The 24,761-nt window shown below is 38.6% G+C and overlaps 1 protein-coding gene across 2 annotated transcripts in view; it reads right to left on the bottom strand.

Moving 5' to 3' along the window:
• The window catches only part of HDAC9 (histone deacetylase 9), a 666,736-nt gene that overhangs the window by 351,987 nt on the left and 289,988 nt on the right, over positions 1 to 24,761 (bottom strand). For both annotated transcript variants that reach the window (XM_039523937.1, XM_039523938.1), the window contains one exon: positions 10,082 to 10,144. In XM_039523937.1, the coding sequence (XP_039379871.1) occupies positions 10,082 to 10,144 (63 nt within the window). The remainder of the gene's footprint in view (positions 1 to 10,081; positions 10,145 to 24,761) is intronic.

Genomic DNA, 24,761 nt, shown 5'->3' with positions numbered 1-24,761 from the left:
TGTGGTGTAGATGTACCCCCCAGAGTCTCTTGCATGTCCATGAGCTTTTGCAAGGTCAGTATCACTACCATTTATTCATCTGCAGCGTCACTCCTATTAATCTTAGTTACAGTAGCTTTCCTTATCTCTGTTTCCACTTTGCTCGTGGCTTCTCTACTATTGTCACTTGCAATTTCCTTGCTTCCTGCATAAAGTTTTCCGATTGCCTCAGTATTAGCCTTTATGTGTTGAAATCAGCATAAAAATAGCAAATGAGTGCAAAATTCTAACTGGCCAAAAAAGATGAAGGGGAGGAGAAATGAGTGTAACTAGTGTTCTGGTCTAATTCTATGTCCCCACAAACCTATGGAGAATCTGCTCTGTAGGTGCTCTATGAATGCCAAGGTGCATTCCAAGAAGGAGCCTAGGTATGTATCCCATACATTGTGACACCTGTAATGTCCCCATAGTCCTATGCACCCCACACTAGACAGGTAACTAAGGGCTTGTCTAGATGAACAAATAGGTTCATGGTAAGATGGGGTATAAATCTATTTTACACTAGCTTGCCACACTTTAACTGTCCATGTGGACTCTGCAGATGTGCATTAGAAGTTCTCCCATGAGCTTTCATCTACTCTTGTTTCAAAACAGAATAGATCAAACCACACTACTGAACTTTTAGTGCATGGTAGTAGGGACCACACGGACAGGTAGTGTCCACATACTCATGCGAAGTAGATTTACATCCCAGCTTGCTGCACACTAACTGTTCATCTAGACAAGCCGGTGTTGTCCTGCCAAAACGCTATATGTGGTGGGGAGAGGGATGCCTCAATATTGGCTCAGAATTAATTGCTTTTGCAGCCTTAATATACAACTGTTTGGGAGAAAATCAATGTGAGTCTGAATATGGCCCTTACAACTTTTGCTTATTTTATAGTGTTCTCATTTTTCCCTTGTGTTATTCATTATTTTCCATTTTTGGTATAGATCCTCTATTCTTTCAGTTAAATGTGGTTATTTCATAATAGTTTTCTCCTTTCTTATTTTAGGTTCCCTTTCCTGGATGGCTAATGTGTAGTTCAATCTCCCTTTTCCACTTCCTATGCAATTCCCTTTCTTTTTCAGTTCTTTCACCAACCTCCCCGGCAGCAACATTTAACTTTTTCTGGAGGTGCACTTATAATGTTAACCTTTTTGCTCCAAGTACTATGTTTCTTAACCTCTCCCATCCTTTTCCAACCACTTTCCATCTGGGGTCTTAATCTATCATACTACCCGAAGAAATATACATGGGACCTAAATACTATTGCTGAGGAAACTATTCTCAATCTTTAAAAATATACATTGTTGTCCTTTCTCTGAAAAAAGTCATTGTATGGAAAATGTCTTAACGAAACAATGACAAGAAATGATGGCATAAACCCTTAAGGAAAATATGCTATACACCTGTCCTGCTACTTTTATTAATACAGACATATACTGGCAATCTTTTCTTTCTACTTCATACATCTTTTCTTGTGCTTCAAGATATTAAATCTCTCTGACATTAAATTATTCATCTAAGAATAAACTCCCCCAAAGCCTGTGTTTAAATGTATTTCATGTGTTTTGTTATTGTAATTCATACATTTTCCGCATGCATTTTAAATAGTTTCAAGGTCATTTTTAATTTGACTGTCAAAAACAACAGTCTGGAAGATTGAGACTGGTTGTTTAGATTCTTTTAGACCCATGAAAATATAATATTGATTCAGTTCAAGGAAAAAGCCATGCCTTTCAAAATGACTGGTGAACCTAGGGATCACACAGGTAGATTAAGAGGACTAAAAAAATATTCTCAATAGAGAGTGGAGTTATGAAGGACTAAGTAATAAAGTCAATTTCTAACATATTTACTGTGGGTTGCATGCAGGAGCAGCACAAACCAAACACAGTTACTGCATAACATTTGGCATTTAGAGGCTATAGTCCCTCATCCCTGCAATATTGTTACTGCTCAACACCAACAGGGCTCTGGCCTTGGGCACAAAGAAAGAAAAAGGAAACTTGGATTAAGAACAGAACAAATGGGGGAAATTATTAAATTAACATTAAGCTTTCTTATTATTCCATTCCAGGCTGCACATAAATTGAATAGCTATCATTCCTCCCTGGGGTATGCATACCTCCAGCTGCATGCACCATGGGAGAGAACAATAACCTTTGATTGTAAAAACATGATTTAGAAAATTGGCATTTTGAAATAATTCATTTTGTACTTGGTCTTGTCTCATTTTGATTATATGCAGTCTCAATACAAGAAGGAATGTGCTATCATTAGAATGAACCATCCTGCATTTCAAGCACCCTCATCAAGAAAGGGCCTGAATTCTTGAAGCTCTTGTCATGTTTATACACTTCCCAAAGCAGTAAGTGGTTTATAATCAGGAGACACAAAACAACTAAAGCAGATGTATCAGCTATGTTCAGATGATAATGCCAAAGTAGCCTTAAAGTAATGTACAAAACTGCATATCTGACAAAAACAAAGTACTACTTATCATATACTATATGAATTAAGCATTAATGCAGCACTGCCAGACCGTATCATGGATGCTACCATTTTTTCAGGTATTTTTAAACACTTGCATTCCAAAGTGGATATAGCCCAGGACATTTTGTTTAGTCAGGAGTGTGCACAGGGGTCACAATAAGCTGTTTAATTTGGGGGGAAGTTTGTTAGACTGTTATGATGATGCCCCTGGATATTACTGCAGTATATTTCACCAGCTCCCTAAGCAACATGTACCTATAGATCTGTTACATTATCCTCATTCTTTCTTCTTACATTGCCTCCAAAAGCTACACTGAGCCTACTACTGCCCTTCGTTACACCTGTGCAACCACACTAACTTCAGTAGGGTTCTATGGGTGTAAGCAAGGGGAGAATTTAGCCCATCATAGTTATGACCTATAGCTCTTTATTTAGGATTTGAAGCTGTTCAGGTAAGCGTGCATGTTTTAGGGGCAGTAGGAAGTGGTTTGCTAAAATGTGTCAAAAACCGGAAGTTGCCCATTGTGTCTTTGCATAGAGAATTTCAGTGCACACTGGCATGTAACTGAATCGAAGACATTTGTATTGTGGTTAATGAGTTTTCACTAGAAGGGTCGATGCTGGAGGAGCTGTGTATATGTGACATGTTCGCACTGAACACAGAGCTTGACAGTGCTTACCCCTAAAAATAGAACCTGGCTGTCCCTTGTTGTCATTGTCAACTGAAATCTTGTGTTCTCTGTGACATGGTGCGTTAATTTGGACCCTTTTCTCTGCCTGTGCAGAAGAGAGCGCTATCCTAAGGCATCTCATTTTAGTTGAAGCGGTGGAGATAAACGGGATGTCGCATCTGCTACAAGCACACATTTTAAACGATATCATCGCCCCTTAGCAGGCTGTTATCATGTTGTTTTGGCAGCAGGAAGGAATCTGTGGTTTTTCTTGAATGTTGCTCTTCTTTATTTAAACTACTAGAAATAACCCAAAAATGACAGAATGCTCTGTCTATAAATAATCATTCCGGTGTAGAGTTATATTAGGAGGTAACTCAGATGGAATGATAACGCCTAACAGGCTAATCTTAGACCTGTAATGCCACAAGATGAAAATAACTAGGCTAAGAATAACTGACCCATTGGAGTCAGCCTGCTAAAGAGATCCACAATAGAGGGCATTTTAGATTTTCATCGATTTAACAATAATCTGCCTTCTTCTTTCCCCAGAATGCTTTTGGGTTGTTTTGTGTTTTTTACCAACAGAAACTGTACTAGTTTACACTGGGTTACCATGTCATGCCATTTGAAACATCACATGGGAAATACATACACATGCACAGACACAGACACACACACACACAGATGTGTATTAATGTTTGCATACTACATGGTCAGTCATTCTGCCTTCTCACAGCTTTTGCTTTCTCCACAAACACTTTGCAAGAGAAAGGGAAAGAATGTTTAATGCAGAAATGGAAGTTTGATTAAAGCTATGACAATGCAAATTGTATATTGAATGGGACAAATTCTCTTCTTGCATTCAGTGCATGAAATCAGTGTGTTCATACACAGGTATGATTTTGGTTCACACTGTCTGCTTTTAAGTGCAATACATACCAATCTATGAAGTAGAGCTGAAGATTTGAATACATGTAGCTAAAATAATATAAGGCAAAAAAACTGAAAGAGTTTAAGTCCTCCCCTATTGAAAGTTATCATGCACTGCACACTACAGAGAACTGTTGCTGGTATCAGTGAGTACCTGCAATTCAGTCAAGTAGCAGCTGCAATACTTTCAATGCCAAGCACTCAGAAATCAAGAGAATGGCTTAAAAGTTTTTTTTTTAAATATTACATATTGGATTGTTTTTATCTGAATCTGTTTTTTTCTTTTGTTTTTTGTGCCTTTAAGGGTTCATATTTTCACACTTTTCTCCATAATCGTGAGAACTAGAAATTAAAGGAAAACTGAGATTTTCATATAATCTCAGGAATCCAGGAGCTAAGGCTTTAAGAAAAACACCAAATATCGCAAGACACATGATGAAACTAGGATTGCTCAATTCCATACCCTTTTTTAGGAATGGTAAAGTCCAAAATCAGTGTCACTCAGAATGGGGCCAAGCTAGCAGGTGCATTCTGTTCCCCTTGGCTGTTCACACAGCTCACTGCAGTATCAATGTCCAGTCTTTCAGCCCTAGAGCAGGCAAAACTTCCACTGAAGTCAATGGAGTTTTCTCTGCATCAGGACTGCAGGATCCATAGTACTTTGGCTCTTCTAATTCCATTAAAGGTGATGGCAGGCCTCAGAATTTAAACAGCCATTACACTGAATAGATCCTATTTTCTCCCTTTGAGTCTGTGGGACAGAAATGGATTCCCTTGGCAGAAAAATTCTGGATGCTTTAAAGAGTTTCTGGGTTTCATACCTACAGCAGCAAAATATTCTCTGTTTCTTGGAACATGCTTATTGCTCAGTTCTTCTGCTTATCCTCTTTCCAGAGCTCTAGCGAGAGCCAAATAGCACAAGTTCAGGGAAACATCAGGTGTTCTCTCTCACAATAGTGTTTTAATAGCCACCGTGCCATTGCCTCAAGATAAGAGCCATACAGCCCCTTATCAGTGTAAAATGCTATATTGTATCTATGGACAAATAATTCAAGTTTTCCATGAATATTAGTGATGGGGTTCTCAACCTTTTTCTTTCTGAGGCTCCCCTCCCCCACAACATGCTATAAAAACTCTCTGGCCTACCTGTGCTACAACAACTGTTTTTCTGCATATAAAAGCCAGGGCCAGCATTAGGGGGTAGCAAGCAGGGAAATTGCCTGGGGCCCCATGTCACAGGGGTGCCCACAAAGCTACATTGCTCAGGCTTCGGCTTCACCCCCGGATGGCAAGGCTCAGGGGCCCAGGCTTCAACCCCGTGTGGTGGGGCTTCGGGTTTCTGCCCTGGGTCCCAGCGAATCTAATGTTGGCCATGCTTGGCAGCCCCCTGAAACCTGCTCACGGCCCCCCAGGGGGCCCCAGGCCCCTGGTTGAGAACTACTGTATTAGAGCAAATCTTCAAATGAATTGGATTCAGCCATCCTTATGATCATTTTGCATTCACTGTGCAAGAACATTTGAGCAACTGAGTTTTCTTGGCCCTGGGAAGTGGATTTCAAAGTCACAGATGCTAGTGAAACAACAAACGTGATTTATTCCACCACTCACCTCTAAGCAACACAACTTGAATTTCTTGATCAAACCACAGAGTAAAATATTTGAAAATACATGCACTGACTAGATTTCAGGAAACTGCAGATATTCTGGAAGTAGCTAGAGAGGCTATGTTAATCGAATAAGTCATTCTGAATTAGTTTACGCCACAGGGAACATGCTTGTGAGCCTGATAAGTAAGAATTATTTTCCTGATTTTATGGGAAAGACTGAGATGTACCAAGTTATGTAACTTGCCCAGGGCCAGCAAGTCAATGGCACATTTAGACTTATAACTCAAGCTCTTTCTTGAGCTTTGACCAGGTTTGTAAGCACAACACAACAGTATAGGATCAGAAGAGAAGAAGTCTTTATCCAAATACAAATACAGGTAGAGTGTAGAGAGGAAGAACACAGGCGTCCATGTTGGAATATGGCCAGGAAAGCTGGACCAACATCCCTACCCTTCTTAAAAAATGGCACGGAATATTTAATGACTATAAGGATTCATGATCTTGGGTTTACTTCTCAAAGCCATGTATCCTCAGTCCTCACAGCATAGTAAATCTACATCTCCCCTCTACACAAAGGCCAAATTAATCACTGGTTAAACTCCATTTAGTCCAATTATTATTGTTCACTGCAACTTTTTTGCCCTGCTCTAAAAAAGCTTAGTAGTAGTATTAAACATCAGTTATTATTGTTCTGGGAAAATTATTTACCTTGCTCTGTTAAGCTTACAGGCCTTTAACTAGAGATCAGTTTGACCCAACACACTTTTCCCATTTTTTGGTGGGGAAATTAACAAGACAAAGTATTTTTTCCTTAGAGAGAGAGAAAAAGAGAGAGAAAAGTTCACTTTCTTATGTATTAAATACATATTTAATACCATAATTTTAATCAATATTATCTTGTTGAAGAAACCTGCCACTACTTAGTGCATTTCAGAGCAAAGAGCATTACATTAACATATAATACAGTCTTTTTCAAGATCGCTGATATTCTTATTGTCTGACATAGGGTGTAGGTGTTTGTAATTATATAGCTTCTTGATTTGGTGCCTATCTAGATTGTCCCATTCATGATTATACTTTTGATTGGTACCTATCCAGATCATCCCATTCATAATGTGATATACAAGCTGAAATGGAGGCAGGCAGGCAAAGCAGTAATTAAGGGAATACCAGAAGTGCTGTTTCACATGACAGGAGCATTTCATATGCCTAGTATTCTTAGAAATTCCTCAGACAGTTTGGTTTGCAAATACATATCAGATGCCCATTGGAAGTGTCTCCTTTGGGGTTGACTCCATCTATCTTAAAAATAGAGCTGAGGAATGCATGCACAGTGAATCTGGAGAGTTGCAAATCTAAAAATCCATTAAGTGAGTGCTAAATTTGTGCTAATTCTTAGATTTCTGAAGGATTAAGAGTGCACAGTGTAAATATTTAGAGGTCTAGTCTCTTATGATAAATATGCATAGCTCATTAATAGGAATGGACGTTACACATGTCTACATGAGAAAACAGATCACTAAGTTATTAGTGTACAGACACAAAAACACTACAATTAGCTGACATTTTAGCCACCTTAGCACAGCCATATAGCAAGCACCCTAGCAGCCTTAGAGGAGCAACTCCTTTCTCCTATAATCAGTAGAGCAGGCTCTGCTGACACAGATGTCTTTCACAAGTTTCAGAAATGGGAAGGAAGGGTGTTTTCATTTTAAATAACATTAAGGTACAGCAGCATCTCATTTGTTATTTGTTGCATAACAGTGTGATAAAATATTATAGAATAAAAGGGAGGCGTATTTCTAATTCAGAAATACATGGATCCTTAGTGTTTTATTAGATTTTATCTATTGTTGTGACATTTCCCATAAGTTCTGTAAAACATCAGCCTACATATGGAGAATGTCATGTACCAAATTATAGGGCCTGATTCTGCAAACTCCTGAAGTCAAAAGGTGTAGAGGTCACCCAACAGCACCACTGGATCTCAAGTCGCACATGAAATGGATTAAACTGCAGACTATGTAAAATGTCAACTAGATGTATTTTATTTGTGTATTTTAAAGGTCAGCATAAATACTGAAGAATGTTTCTGTTTTAAACAAAGTAACTTTTAAAAAGCCTTCACCTGGAAAATAGTCTTTTGTCTCCCAAATAAGAAAGGAAGAAATTAAAACATTATCTGTTGCTTCAGAAGAAGTTTTATATGTTACATAGCTCTAACAATACCAGATAAAAATCAAACGTTATCTGACATTCTTGTTTCCAAGGCAGGAAGGTAGAGCTATAATCTCACAGAAAAGTACCAGCTCTTCTTGGGTTCCAAATCAGATAACTGCTATTATTCAAATGGTACTAACTGGTTGTTCAAGACACCACGATGGGCAATGCACTAACTTTCCACCTCTGTAAAACTGGGTTCAAAATTGGCTTTTTTGCAAATGAAAATGAAAAGCGTGATCCTAGTCTGATATCTAGGTTATGTCGGTGCCCATTACAAAACCACCATACAACTATTGATCTGTGCACAGTAGGCCAGCGATTATAACAACAGGTCTACGTTTAGGTGGCTTGGCAGAGTTGTGAGAAAGCTTGAGAGAAATTTCAGTGCCTAGCCACAGTCTGAGCCAGTGCTTAAACCTTTACATTATGAACAAATTTACCCCCAGATTTTTTTTTTAAAACAAGGAACCTGATACCAGTGGTACAAAACCTATTCCCAAAACACAAAGAAACATCTTTGGAAATTCTTGAGGAGACCAAAAACTGAGTCACAATGAGAGGGGAAAAAAGCTTTACAACAGAGAAAACGGACACTATAAAGCAGTACTGGTCAAAAGTTCCCTCTCCCATTCCATTATCTCCAAGCTTGAGATTGCATTTAAGCAGTTCTTCAGTCTTTCATCACTTCTCTCAATATATAATTATTTCTAGGTGGCCTGGGTTTTCTGCAATGGAAATTATTTACTGTGCTGTTAAAACATGTATATGTCTTGGCTGAAAAGGCAGGCATTCCCAGTTGAGAAACTCTCACAACATTGCAATTTATTTTAAGGTCTGAAACCATTATTCTGCTCTTCAGTTCCACCCCAGTACGAAACAAATACAACTCTCAGCTTATCCCTGTCCACAAAACAGGAAAGGAAGTAGATATCAAATATATATACTAATCATAGAAGGTTCAACAGGTGGACCAAGGGTATGACCATTAGAACAGGCACGGGTTCTTTCAGACATGCTCACACTTCAGAAAGTGGGAAGCACTGCCAAGTTTTGTGACCATTTTGGGGGGTTTTACTAAGATTGAAGTCTATGTGAGCAATTCACAGCACATTTCACATGCAGGTCTTATGCAAAGCCGACTTTACAAACTAATAAAGGAGAACCAGAAACAAGGGGTTGAAAGCGCATAAGGCAGATAACATTGTGTCCAAAAGTATAATGACATTAAGCACTGTAAAACCAAAGCCAGAACCACACAGTGTTAACCAGAGAGACACCAAATTTGACTTGCACTCTGGGTTCTTTTACTAAGTTATCTTGTTAAACTCTTGCAGCTTAATTCAATTTCAGTGCATCATATGTGAGGTCTAAAACACAGATACTACAGAAACTAGAAAATACAAGGTCTTCAAAACTGGGAGATAATATCCATTATTCTGTAACTGCAGCTTTAAAACACCTGCTTTAAAAACACATCCAACTTACATTTTCAGTGACAGTGATTTTACATCTGACTGGCATTGCCAAGGTTCCCAAATATGTTTAAAGGTACAAACAGGTTTAAAGTAAAGTAATATGTTTAAAGTAACATGAGCCCTATGTAAGAAAGACACAGACTTACTTTAGAGTAATCAAAGATGACAGCATTATGAAAACAGAAAAGGACTTTTACAGAAAACTCTCTGTAAACCTGAGAAAAAAGAAACTTACAAATAGACCTATTCCTGCTTACAAAATTATATATGAACAAAACTGACTAAGATGGGTTATATGAATTGCAGCCTGCTGATAAAGTCTTGTTTGATGGAGTCTCGTTCTGACTGAACCTGCAATCATTGCAAGCCCCATTTTGCCATCACAGAACAAGAAGAGAAAAAAAACCCACACTGTATTTTACTTGCTAGTTTTCTTTCTGCTTGGAAGCAGTAGCCTTAAAAGAAAACCACAACAGCAGCAGCAAGTGTCCAAATAATATTGTTGTAGAGATAATCATTTAATAAGAAGTGGAATAAAAGAACCTGAAATAGAACCAATTCTTTAAAGCAGAAGTGCTTTTCTGTGACAGTTTGTATTTCCTGAGAAAGTCACCCTCCAGACAGAGAAGCCTTCATTATTGAACTGCCTCTTACCTGAGCTGATCATACTGTGCATTCTTTGCTGAGCAAAGAGCTGTTCACGTCCAGAAACTCCATCTGAGGAAAAACACGATTCGCTCTCGTAAATTGTCTGCAGCATATTCCAATCAGTCTGTACTTCAGCTACATGAAAGATTCATCACTGTACCATACAGGGGCGTCAGGAGCGACCCTCTCTAATCCTACCTCCTTCACAGTGGGGTGGAAGAAATAATAGACTTTGGTAATCAACAGTATTTAAGCATTTGAATGAATAGCTACTTAAAAAACAAAAGGACAATCCATTTTTACTCTGCCCCAGTCTGCTGCAAAATAATAAGAAGGACTCAGTGGATTATGCACCTCTGAGTTGGAATAGTTGTGTTCTGGAAGCCAACAGCAGGTGGATGAAGAAATGTATTTGTGCTTCAGGCTTTCTTGTGGGGTGGTGGTGGGGAGAATAAAGCCACTTCAAAAAATAAAACCAAATAAGCACCGTTTCCAGGGACTTCAGCCCCTAAGGGCTTAGTTTCAATTACTCTCAGCCTTGACAAGTGTTTCTGTCTCTGTGCCCTCCTCCTTTCTCTCTCTCCTCTCCGTCTCTCCTCTCTCTCTATCTCCCTTGCTCTGTGTCTCTGCAAAGTTGGCTGAAGCTAGTGATAACTCATTTGCATATGAATCAACAACAGTGTGGCCCACAGGCAACAGAAATAGAACAATGGCCAGCCTGAGCCAAAAATAGGTCAAGCATGGCCCAGTGATTGGAGCCTGCATTAATGCACTTAAAAATACCACAGCAAACACAGCTGTCCAGTCTCTATCTTTCAAACTGCAATTCTCTTGCCAATCCTCAAAAGTAATTAACCCTTTCCCACTGTCAAACTTATTTGTGCACAAATGTATGTTTGTGAGCAGCTTTTCAAGCAAGAAAAGAAGAAGAGGAATATAAATTAAAATTCTAGATTTATGTTTGATTTCTTTCTCCTTCAATCCTCCCCAGGAGTATTTTGTGAAAAGAGAACAAAATGAGAAGGGCTCTGGATTGGTTCTAAAATAATACTGGAAGCTTTTGCTCATAATGTGGTTTCTGCCTCACCCACGCACAGCAATCCTGGCATTCTATTTTTGTTGCCTGTTTCTCTGGCTACGCTGCACTTGGCTGTAGCACTAGAATCTTGCTGCTGTCTTTTAGTTTCAGGTCCTACAGTAAGCTCAGAAGCAGTGCCTTCTGAAACCAATCAGACTGCGGTGGGCGGGGGGGCATGTTAATGAGGGATCCATTTTTTCACTTTCATTATAAGCAGTTTGCTCATTTTTAGTATGATTGATGTAGTCCTAATGTCTGTTTTCAACTGCAGTACCGCATATTAGAGATGCACTATTCTAGTGATTTATTAGAATTTGGACAAGAGCTGCACTAGTCTGCCTCTCTCACAGCTTCAGCTCTAAACAATTTTTACTGCAGTTATCTGAGTTTAAAAGGAAATGTGGACTCAAAATAGCAGCTTTTAGATTTTCATAGAAATGTTAAAACTACATGTTGCTGTGCGTCTTGCAAGCTACTGTGTGATGCAATGTCAAGTGTAGCTGTTGCCTGATCCATTCTTACTCCCAAGAATTGTTTATTTGCATTTTAAAAGGTAGATAGGGGCAGATTATATTTGCTAATTAAGTACAAAGGTCATTATACTTGCACACACAGAAGTAGATAATAAGTCAATGTTACAGATGATATACTTGGTTTCTTTTGGTTCACTATTGCTATATAGAGTTTGCTATGTGTACACAAATAGTGCAACATTGTTCTAGGCAAACCATATCAGTTTTTTACTAGACCATATGAACAGTATAAACTAGCCACAAACCTCTCAAGAGGTACGTCAGAATATTCCAGTTCTGAGAAGGGGAAGGCAACCACTGCAGGTTAGTAATTAACCTACTAGAAAGTCAAATAAGGCAGCAGATGCACATTTTCAATTGTCCTTATGAGACTCAACTAATCTCTGAGCCATTTCAACCATACTTCTTTTCTTTCTTGGAGGTGCAAGGTTACTAAACTGAATTATGGATTCAATTCTGCTCTTAGGTCAAGTGTAGAGAACTGAATTGTTTGTCACTGAACAAACAGGATAGAACGAGTTTCAGCACAGACAGTTCAATGCATCCACGCTAGTCATGTTGATTCGGTCTATAGACCATTATAGTTGTAACCACATATTTGAACTAGCACTGTTCTAAATGTTTCAGTTGCAATGCCCTATTGGTAACCATCCCATAGTTCTCCGCATAGCTCCCAGAAGTGGATTCTGGGACATTTATATAGGCCACAGATGCACTGAGGGTCAGTAATGGGAGGCCTGCTGGAACAATTTCATCCTGCATCCACAGTTTGGCTGCATTCTGATTAACCTTGCTTTTAGGGTCCATACAAGGTTTTTTGTGTGGATTCTGTATCTCAAGACCATACATTTTAAGTATCTGTCCAATGATGACCCTCTATCACTGCTCAGCATATTGAAATATTGATTTTTCATTCCATCCTCACCACCACCCATAATCATTAAAAGAGTTTGCATGATTTGGGGCATACAAAATCAAGGCAGAGGAATTCTAATGATTGATATTGCAAATATTAAATACCTGCATTTCACTTAATAACAATAATTTTTGAGTAACAGGTGTACATGAGGATGGGAATTGGGGGTATAGCATAGACCTTAATTATCATTTTATATAGTGATCACTCTTTTTAATGTAAAAAATATTCAACACACACACACACACACACACACACACCAAAAGAATAATAATTTATGGAATCATTGGGTTAGCTGTGTTAGTCTGGATCTGTAAGAGCAGCAAAGAGTCCTGTGGCACCTTATAGACTAACAGACGTATTGGAGCATGAGCTTTCGTGGGTGAATACTCACTTCGTCGGATGCATGATTACTAGTGTTCTCTCTCATTCAAACTAAAGTTGAGTGTCTTCATATGAGTAATACTACTGACTTCTTATCATTGTCGTTTTCATCTGCAAATGCTAATGCTGATTTTTTCAGATCATTGCAACACACTACACCTCCTTGGCAAACATACAATATGGTTGGGACTGTTACATCTGCATCTCATAGACTTACAAGTCATATCACTCTCACAAGAGTACTTGATTTACTTCAAAATATGTGGAGGAGAACATAAGAAAGACCATACTGGGTCAGACCAAAGGTCCATCTAGCCCAGTATACTGTCTTCTGACAGTGGCCTATGCCAGGTGCCCCGGAGGGAATGAACAGGTAATCATCAAGTGATCCATTCCCTGTTGCTCATTCCCAGCTTCTCAACAGAGGCTAGGCACACCATCCCTGCCCATCCTGGCTAATAGCCATTGATGGAGCTATCCTCCATGAATTTATCTAGTTCTTTTTTGAACCCTGTTATAAGCAAGCATGACATTGTCTGGTACAGTTTTTAAAAAGAGAGACTTGGAACTGTCGTGGATCCATCCATACTGCATTAGATCAAGTGCTGGTGTCTCTGGATCCAAAGCACTTTTCCACACACATGCTTGAAGATGTACTCATTTTACATTTACTGTAAATGCTTCAGTTGTTAGTGGTAGGGAACTGAAATTTGGTGTTGCCATTTGCCATTTTTTGCTGCCCATGATTTCTACCATGCTTCTGACGGCACAATTTGATTGTCCATAGCATGCAGCCATAAATTTCAGTGACATCAGGCATTGCTGCACTGATGTCATCCAGAAGAAGGAGGGAGCATCAAGCGCACAGAAACTAAAACATAGTGCTTTTGATGAGGCCAAAATAGGAAACGACGGTATCACCTGAGAGTGCATGAGCAGTTAACAGTCCTGGTACAAAGTTCTGGTGTTGCTTGCAGGGGCATGGATGTCTATTACAGCTCTCTCTTGTACTTGGGGTTCCAAAATCACTAAAGATGTTAGACTCTGTTCAAAGTAGTGGTGCAAGAATAAGACAAATATGTCAGTGTCATCTGATAATAATGATATTCTCAATAGATTATGTTTTGCAACCATCACTCTTTGTTGTGCAAGGATGTTGTTGGCTTCCTCATGAGAGGTGGCCATATACTCTCTATTGATCACCACATCTCCCTGGTTTATTTCAGCTGGGTGTTGTCACTGCCTGTGATGACTTGCTTGTGCTTTAATGTATGTCACTAGTGAAATTTCTTGTCTTGTATGAATTTGGTACAAATGATCAGTTACTGTCAAGTAAACTTTCTGTGAAGGAAGCTGTGTACTTGTACTCAGCTGATGCACTCTGCTTGTTTCTGTAGCTCTGCTAAATCTTGTGCTGAAGTCTTTGTACCTGTCAAAGACAAGGTATGCATCACCTACAGTTGCCTTGTGGTTCAATGTAATCTCTGAAACTGGTTACTACCTCTTGCTGGCTAGTGTATTAGCCAAAAACTAAGGAACAGTCAATAATTATGCAGGTGACCTCTTGTGAAGTATGCTTCTATAGGTTAGACATAGTATGTATAATCCTTATGTCACCAGAACCAGTGAACATTGAGGTTGATACAGAAGCCAACTCACATGACAAAATAGTCTTGATGTTCACCCCTGGTAAGTGTCTTGTAAGCCTATCACCAGGGCCGCCCAGAGGGGCGGGCATGTGGGGCAATTTGCCCCAGGCCCCGGGCACTGCAGGGCCCCCCACGAGAGTTTTTCGGGGGCCCTGGAGTGGGGTCCTTCACTTGCTCTGGGGGCCCCGGAAAACTCTTGCGGGGCCTGGGCTCCCGGAGCTTCTTTCGCTCTGGGTCTTCGGTGGCAATTCGGCAGCAGGGGGTCCTTCCGCTCCAGGACCCACCGCTGAAGTGTCCCGAAGACCCGTGGCAGGGGGTCCTTCTGCCCCGGGACCCGCTTAGAATCTAAGTCTTCAGGGTGATCCCAATGATGCCATTAGGGCTGTAGCCATATCTCATGAATGTGGTTTCAATGTACGTCACTCCATATGCCATTTCATATTCCTGGAACATGGTGCATGACATACTCACCCTTCACAGACCACTCTAAGATGTTACCTGACATGGATTCCTTGGATCACAAGTAATTGACATGTCCATCTACAAAGATGTAAAGCAGCATCAGTTTCATGACTTCTAGATGCCATTTCCTTTTCTCTCTGCTCTTACATATATAATGTTGTCTTGGTTTGGGAGGAAAAGAGGAATGTACTAATAAGCTATACAGTTTATACAGACACTAATATTGCTATATCATCTATATCTCCTAGTTAATTCTGTTCCATAACAAAATATTAGTGTGAAGTTTTCAATAAAATAACTGAAATTTAATTAAAGTCGCTGTCATCTGACTTGTGAATTAGGAGGTGGTGGTGTTCATATTCCAGTGACAAAATGTCATCAGGGAATTCCTTTGAATTCAGGGTATTGAAATTCAGAATGCACAAAACATTGTATGGACACTAAAACAAGGTACTGCCAAAAACATGCATTAAGCTGCCAGACGACACTGGAAAAGAACAGTGCAAACTGACCATTGAGAGAGCAATGATTCTTAGATTTGTGGAAAGCAAGTACAAACCATTTTTCTGTGGAACACACGCAAAATGTATGGGGCACATTTGTGTGTGGGTGTGAGATGACTGACAAGTGGGGTTGGGAAACCAACATTACTTAGAATAGAAAATTTCTCTAGTGTAGAAAAAGCTTTTGTCACACATATGTCACAAAGCCTTTAAGCCACTCAGAGTATGTATATTCAGTGCCTCAAATCAGCAAATCCTGTATTCCAGAATACCACCTGAATGCTAAGTTAAAAACAGTATACAGTATAGAATGGTCATAATTTTCAAACCTAGGTGCCTAAATTCATATTTAGCTCCTAAATAAGTGGACTGATTTTCAGTGGTACTGGGCATTCACAGGTCCAGTTGACTTCAAACAGGAGTTAGGGAGGCTTAGTTAGGGAAAATCAGAATATTTTGTAGGAGTTTAAATATGCACTTGAGTGCCTAGCTTGAGGCAGCCTTAATTTTTAGCATACATACATAAAAACATAAACATACTATGCTATCTAAATTATTATACCAGTGCTCATCACTGTTGTATCTGAGCATATATAAAAACACAGATTTTAAATTTTATATATAGAACTACATTAAAATAATGTTATTTATGGCAAGGTCAAAAAAAATTTGCAAAGTCAAGTCATAAGTTAGGACTTTTGCAACCTTGATTCTTCCCCTTTGTGCATATGCATTATGGCTGTGATTAAGCAAAGCGAAGAATCATAGAAGTGTAGGTCTGAAAGGGACCTCACCAGGTCATCTAGTCCAGTCCCCTACACTGAAGGCAGGACAACATAATAACAAGACCATTCCTGACAGGTGTTCTCCTAACCTGCTCTTAAAAACCTCCAATGATGGAGATTCCACAACACACCTAAGTAATTTGTTCCAGTGCTTAACTACCCTCATGGTTAGGAAGTTTTTCCTAATATCCAACCTAAACCTCTCTTGCAGCAATTTAAGCCCATTGCTTCTTGTTCTCGCCTCAGAGATTAATGAGAACAATTTTTCATCGTCCTCCTTGTAGCAACTTTTTATATACTTGAAAACTGTTATCATGTCTTGTCCTCAGTCTTTTGTTCTCCAGACTAAACAAACCCATTTTTTTCAATCTTCACTCATAGGTCATGTTTTCTAGACCTTTAATCATTTTTGTTGCTCTCCTCTGGACTTTCTCCAATTTGTCCACATATTTCCTGAGATGTGAGACCCAGAACTGGACACAATACTGCAGCTGAGGCCTTATCAGCGCAGAGTAGAGCGGAAGAATTACTTCTTATGTCTTGCTTATAACACGCCTCCTAATACGCCCCAGAACAAGGTTTACTTTTTTTTTTTTTTTGCAACAGCGTTACTCTGTTGACTCATATTTAGCTTATGATCCACTGTAACCCCAGATCCCTTTCTGCAGTACTCCTTCCAAGGCTGTCATTTCCCATTTTGTATATATGCAATTGATTGTTCCTTTCCAACTGAAATACTTTGCATTTATCCTTATTGAGTTTCATCCTATTTACTTCAAACCATTTCTCCAGTTTGTCCAGATCATTTTGAATTTTAATCCTAGCCTCCAAAGCACTTGCAACTCCTCCTAGCTTGGTATCATCTGCAAACTTAAATAAATAAATGCTTAACTTTAAGCATGTGTGTAAATCCATCCCTTTTCAGCAAACATTTAAGCACATGCTTAAATCCTATTAATCTCAATGGGATTTAAACATATGTTTAAATACATTGCTGAACCAGCGCTTATAATACAATCTTTAACTATGTTGTGATCACATCATTTTATATACATCTTTTATAGCCCCCAAAGGGGAAGGATAAAGAGTTCATATATGAAGAAAATCTGCTTTGTATTTCTAAATCTATGCATGTTTCAATCTGCCTTTTAATGCAGGAACATGAGTTTTCTATTAATTTTTTTCCCCCATGCATGTCCTAAACCTAGAGAGCTTGAATGACACTAGTCTTAAGAGTGCACTGTTGAAGTGACGTAATAGTGATGAGGTGGCAAGACATTCAGCAACACTGAGGGAACTCCAAGGCAATTTAGCAGCACTGAGATCTTATTACAGTGATTTCACAATGTTGTTCTCTCTTTGCTCCTCTAACTTGAAATAAATAAATACACGTAAATTAAATAAAAAAACAGCATTAATGCCATATTAAGGTTGATAAACCAAGCACTCAAAAGTAAGGAAGTGTTAAGGTTTCTACTGCATGAATAACTCAGCCACATTGTAATTAAGTAGTAATTTTTTATTCCTGATTTCTTTGTTAAATGTAAACAATTACTGATTGTTTTTTAATCTCCACTATTCAAGATACATGCTATTTTTTTAACATAGTTTAATTAATGTTGCAGTGTAGCCTTAACTTTTGGAATTTCCTTGTTTGTGAGTGCTAGACATCTCCGCCTTGATGTTCCATTAACATAAGTTTCACATCATATGGATATTACGTTTAAAAAATGAAGTTAAAAGACTGCTATTTAGGTTGCAAGATCATGCCCTCCGAAGTTAGGAAATTCAGATTTATGGTTGCCCATGTAACCTTAATTTAGTCCTCTTATGCGTCCTTCCTTTACACTGAATGAGGCAGAATTTCTGGAGAAAATAGAGTACGTGTTCATGGAATTAAAGGCTGTAACATAATGAATATGCACAAGGGGCCACCATAAAATCTGGCATTTCCTAACTTTTGAGTACTCAACTTTACAATCTAACTAACCATCTTTTAATAAAGTCCTTGTGTGTGTAATTTTCTAAGACTTTTTTTAAAGAAAAACGTTTTAAAACATTCTATCATGTGCAACTTTAACACCTCCTCACCCTGTTACACATCATTTGCAGGGTGCGAACCTAGCACCTTCAGCATTGCAGCTACCACCTAAGCTACATTAAGACTAACTATATTAGCTAGCATCAAGAGAAAGTTGTTTTCCCAGAGGGGTGGATGGGTTACTGGGTCAGGGAATCCAAGTTGGCTTGGTGAGCTCTCTTTCTCCCATCCTGCCCCTGCCTCTGGAGTTAGGGGAGCTCCTTCCCCACATAGTGACCCCCCATAGGTGTGGGCCACATGCGGGGTTTGCGAGTTGGGGCAGACCAACAATTCCCCCATTCTTTTTTCCTCTACAGCTGCTCCAGCAGCTCACTGGTGTCCCTATGCACTGTGTGCTGCTGCTACTCTTTGACATTGCCATGAGCCCAAGGTGTTCTGTAATTCTGGGATGTTGGTAATTTCTTACAAGTGAGAGAAGAGAAATTGTGATTTATAACACTTTTTATCTCAGTCATATCTGAATGGAATGTCCTGGGACAAAGAAAAGGCACTTCTGTAGCCTCAGGGGGCTGGATATTAAGTCTGCTGCAAAGAGTGGAGGTGTGAGAGCTTCTCAATGAAAAGGTTGCAAGGATCCTTTGTAGTGGAAAGTGTTAGATAACCTACATATAGGGGCTTCTACCAGTCCCCTGTATAATAATATAGAGTCTTTTAATATTGTTGTTTTGTTACAAGATTGAATCATTTTGAATAAAACAACACACTGGAGCTTTTTGTAAGTTTCTTGAAAATATCTATTAAATTTGAAAAATCAAAGCAAATCATCACCACAAAACTAAAAATCAGTGTTGTCAATATATTTACTGAACTGATGATAAAGTGCTTGAAAATCACAGGACAATGTTTTTTAAATCAGATAATTTGATACCTAAATAATGGCTAAGGCTTCTCACTTGCACTGCTAAATTTTTAAATAAACCAAAGGGTGTTTTCTATTTAATAATGATGATTAAAAATAGCAAACAAAAACAAAATATATCTTGTTAGGAAATACAATAATCCAGCTGAACAATTAACCAAGGGCAAATGGTTAACATAAAACTTTGAAAGGGGCTCTGTTTAAATTGGTAGACCAAGAATGTGACCTACTGTACCAACTATATTTCAGATTGTAGTTACATGCATTCACATGCCACTTTTCCCTGCTGTGATGTTCTGCTCTCTGATCTTCTTTTACAAACTGCATTTATTGCAGAGCAGACAAGCACAGAGAAATAATATTTCACATGCAAACATACCTGTGATAGCAGAGACAAACTTAGCACTCACTGCTTTATTATTAAAAAGTCACATCTAGACCCTTTCAATACTTTCATTATGGGACCCCATGAAATCCCTCTGATTTTGGATATTGATAGAAATCTTAGCTTGGGTATTCTGTAAGTTGTATTTCTCAAAATGTTTTCGTAATCCTGGATTCATTTTTGAGCTAATCTTGTCCCTCCTCGTGGATTCTAAGAAGAGATTTAGGGGGCAGATCCTCAACTGACATAAATTTTCATAGCTACATGGACAGTTGAGCATCTATCCCTTACTGTTTCATTCAAAACCAGGCAAAACATGAGGGGTGAAATCCTCATGAAATAAATGCAAATCAGCAGAGGTTAGATTTCTCCTGAGGAGTTCAGTAAATTTAACATTTCTTGTTCAAACCTCAAACAAAAAGGCTGAAAACCCCAAATAAAGCAAAATAAAAGTGAACACAAATCACTGAGATTTCCACAATTCTTGATAAAACCAGGGCAAAGGTTGCTTGTTTCCCTCCCCCCCGCAAATAAATCTTTAAATGTGCAGGCTACACAGAAAAAAATTACTTTTACTTGTAACATGCTGAAGACTAAATTTTGGAACTACCAAACAACAGCTTGGAGCAGCCTCCTGATCTTTTAAACATTTGTATTCAACATTTTAAAACTAAACTTAATAGCAGGCCTTATAATGCAATACCTAGAGAAATACAGAGAACTGAGAATTACAAGAGACTATGGAAAATAATGAATTACATGCACTGTATTGTCCTTGTTCAGACAACACTCCCATTCAAGTCAGCTATAGATTTATTTCTTCCTTATGAACTTTTCAACAATTGAAAGACACGTTAACCCTTTGCAGTTCACTTTTATATTGTTTTTGCATTAATGAAAGTTGACATAGTACCTACAATAGGTGAAATCTTGACCCCATTGAAGTCAATGGGAACACTCTCATTGACTTCAATAAGACCAGGATTTCACCCAGTATGTTTTAAATATCTCAGTGAGGATGATAACGGAGGAAGTTGGCAAAACTCAGGCCACCATGTAAGAGGGAGTTCAGGAAGAGAGCTATTTTTTTTATAGAAGAGCAAAGGCTTAAACCCATAATTTGCAGCAGAGTCAAAGTGTATTAGAGATGGGCTTGAACCTCAGGGTGGTCAAAATCTGGTCAGAACTTTGTGGCTTGGTCCTATCTCTAATAGTAATGCAGGCCTCATGAAACAGGCCTCACTGTATAATATCATAACGTTGGTACTTGGTAAAAGCAGGTGGAAAGATATTAACAATACTGTCAGAAAAAAACACCTCTTAGGCCAACCAGTCAGAGCTCTTAAATGCTCCAATCACACATTCAGTAATGTCTGAGGTAGTCTGCTTCTGAATTCTCTGTCTGCAGAGATGGTGCCTCAACTTCTTCCCTCACCCTCAAGTCTATTCTACTGCCCCACTGCTTGGAACATTTCCCTAAGGTCCAGCATAAAACTTTCCTTCCTAAGCTTCTGGCTATTGCTCACTGTTTTACCAGCTCCTAAAACCCATCCACTTACCCTTAGACCATGTCTACACTAGGAAAAAATAGGTTTGTTTTTCAAATGAGATAGCTCACATGCACTTGCTATGACACTGTAAAATCCTAGCACAGACCGGGCAAGTTGCAGTTTTACCTCAGTGTTGCTGGTCAAAGTGAAGCCCAGAGGAATGTGCAGTGTGTTAGCTGTCATGTATATCATTATGAAAACACACCGATTTTTCCTAGAGAAGACATGGCCTTACAAAGTGCTCATGGGATTTCCTGAGTCCTCCTTACTATCGCCCCTACTGCTGTCAAGATTCACTGTGGGCACTACCTTTACAGCAAATCAAGACACAAACGTTGTACCGTTAAGAAAATGTGCCTTGAAAAATGTTTGTTTGGAATGGGTGAGGAAGTTTTCTCTGTCTTGGGAGATGGGTGAACATGCCCAAAAGATGTCTATTGTTTAGTCTGATTGGGGTAGCAAAACCAGGCACCACTCTGACTAAAAATAAATGTGTTCATAACAGCAACAAGGCTGAAAACCACACAAGCAAATAACCTAGTGCTAGGAAATTGAAACAAACCTGCAAAAGTTGTTTTTCACAGCACAGATCGTATGAATTCTTCTAAAAATAGCATTGTTATACTTTACAATTCATTTGCCTACCACTCCAGTCCATTTCTTTCTCTACTTTCAAGTTGTGTGCATAAAACAAGACAGATCTTAGATTTCACAGCTATTGTCTGCAATACGATAAGACGGCCAGGTTTATTCGGTCAAATTCAAATAAAATGTTATATTTAAACCTTTGAATCATGTCAGAGTCTTTATATGAGTACATATCCACATACCATTAAGGATAAAAATTTCTCTCCCCTACACACTGCACAGTCCATGTTCATGTACACCATGAAAACCATGCATTTTTAATCACTGGCATCCCAAGATCCCAAAGTTCTTATATAGACACATGAAATAAGAGTGTATTAAGGCCTGGATTTAGCAAGGTACTTAACCACATGCTCAACTTTAAGCATGTGAGTGCTTAAACACTTTGCTGAATTGGGGCCTAAAACATTACATTCACTTTTATTAGAGAATTCACAGGTGTCATAAGTTTTCAGACACTTCCAAATACAGCAGAGAGCCACTGACCAGCAGGACATTTTTATGTTTTATGTCTCATCTAGAAATGAAACTGCTGGCAAATATCAATTATCTAGCCTACAAACAAAGTTCCAAAACACATTACCTACCAGCAGACCTCACAGACTAGCAATATTCTTGGAATTGCTGCCAACAGAAATATCAATCAAAATCTTTTCCTGTGGCGTTATCCATTTAAGTGTCACTTTGGAATGCAGTGTTTCCAGGAAGGGCATGAAATAAATTGTGTGGATGATTCCTGAATCAGAAAGTAGCCTTGGCTCCAACCCATCTTGCTCTCATACTATTACAAAAACACAGTTTGTGGAAACTCCAAATTCTTTGCAGTATCTAATGACTGCATTTTGAGACTGTCCTTTCCGTTATGTGTGACACTGCTTCTTTCTAGGGAAGAATTTTTGACCTTTCAGCATCATTCCCTTTGGTCTCAAGGCTCAGCCAGCGTTAAACTTATAACTACTGCCTCAGTGACTCATTATTGTTCTACTTATTAGCATTAGAATTACAGTGACAGAAGTTCTAGTTATCTTTCATATCATTCTATTACATTGTTCTACTGAAGTTATCTTTAGGAGGCTCTAAGAGGATGACATTCTTTCTAGACACTCTATATGAGAGTCCCATGACTGTATAACAAATATCCCTTAAAGATTATAGCTCTTGACGTATACAAGGCAAATATCAGTCTTTGTTTTAAAAGTTATGAGATATATTTAGGACAGGTTGCAAAGCATTTGAAAATCAAAGCCTCTAATAATCTCTCAAAATTATAATCATGGTCAGTTTTGATAGCACAGGTCTAAATTCAATTATTTTTCTGCATAATCATGGACCAATTATTTTTTTAACATGGAATTTTCCTCTTCAGTTCATTAAACATTTCTTACATAAGACCCAGCTCTGTACATCACAACTCTGCATATCCTCTATTCCAGGTGTATGGAAAACAGAATGTAGGGTGAAACCATTTCTACTGGATTTTTACCAACTTTGACCTTTCCTTTCTATAATTTCAAACTGAGCTGATTTTCGTTGCTCTAGCTCACAGATCTCTCTCTTCTTCCCATTCTTGCTGCGCACACACACATATAACATGTTTTTCTGCAGCCTGTAATTTTCCTGTCCTGTGTCCTACAAGAGAGAACAATGGGAGCATACCATTTGTGCAGTGAGAGGACAGAGTGACATTTCAGATTGCGCTGACATCACTGGAAAGGCTGATAGACAATCCATACAATTTGGCTGCTTTGTTTGCTAAGCTTTATATTGATTTTTTTTTCTTTTTAGTAACTGTACAGGAAAAAGTGGGTAAACAAGAGGTTTTATTGTAAGTCACACCAGAGTTGTCGATCATCAGATTAATGAAGGAGTCTAGAATTTTTAATTTTGGATACAGATATGGCAGCATTCAGTCTGATTTGAAAGAGATTGACCTGCACCCATGACAACTTTTCAAAGGCTTGTTTTTTCACGCTGAACAAACCAGCCTGAATGTGAGTCATTCTCCCCACCATTATCCTGAGCCAATGCTGTATTCTGAAAGCCAGGGACAAGGTAACATTAGTTACTTCACCTGAAGCAATGACAGTCTGTACTTTGTCAGCAAGTGCCACCTGCAGCAGTTTCATTTTGGCTGTGCCAGAAGGGAACCTTGAGTTCCATTCATATACTGAAAGGCAAATATCCACTAGTAAATTACTGGTTATTTTTACGTTTGCAAGCTTCCATTTTTCTTGAGTAACACAGGTAAAGAACATACAAAAATTGCTGTTGTTTCTATGTATGTTAACAAGGTAATGTAACTATCCTGAAGAGCCTATTTGGAGGGCACAGTTAATGACTAATATATTAATCATAATACTTAATATGAGAGAAAAACAGTCCAAGAGAGGAAGGATGATGAAGTGATTTGGGCATTAACTTTGAACCTGGAAGATGTGGAATCAATTCCCTGATCTGCCACAGAATTCCAGGAATTCCAGAATTCCAGGAATTCCAGAATTCCAGAATTCCTGGGCAAGTTAGTCTTCTACATCAGTTCTCCATCTCTAAAATGAGGATAATAGCACTTCCCTACATTTCAGGGGGTTTGTGATGGCAAATATATTAGAGATTGAGGGACACTCAAATATTGTGATAATGGGGGCCATATACATTCCTTAGATTAGAGTATAAAGCATTAACATCTCTATAGCACCTTTTATCCATTTATAATAATTTGTAACCTTCATTTTTGCCACCTAAAATTGGCAAACTGCAGGAGTTTACTGTAGCTATCATTGTCTTTTATTTATTTGCATTGTTGGGCGGTACAATCACTGTTGAAAAGAAAACC

The sequence above is a fragment of the Mauremys reevesii genome, linkage group 2, assembly GCF_016161935.1.
Source record: "Mauremys reevesii isolate NIE-2019 linkage group 2, ASM1616193v1, whole genome shotgun sequence".
Classification (NCBI taxonomy): domain Eukaryota; kingdom Metazoa; phylum Chordata; order Testudines; family Geoemydidae; genus Mauremys; species Mauremys reevesii.
Note: the sequence above shows the minus strand (reverse complement) of the source record. Positions and strands in the feature narration are given on the sequence as shown.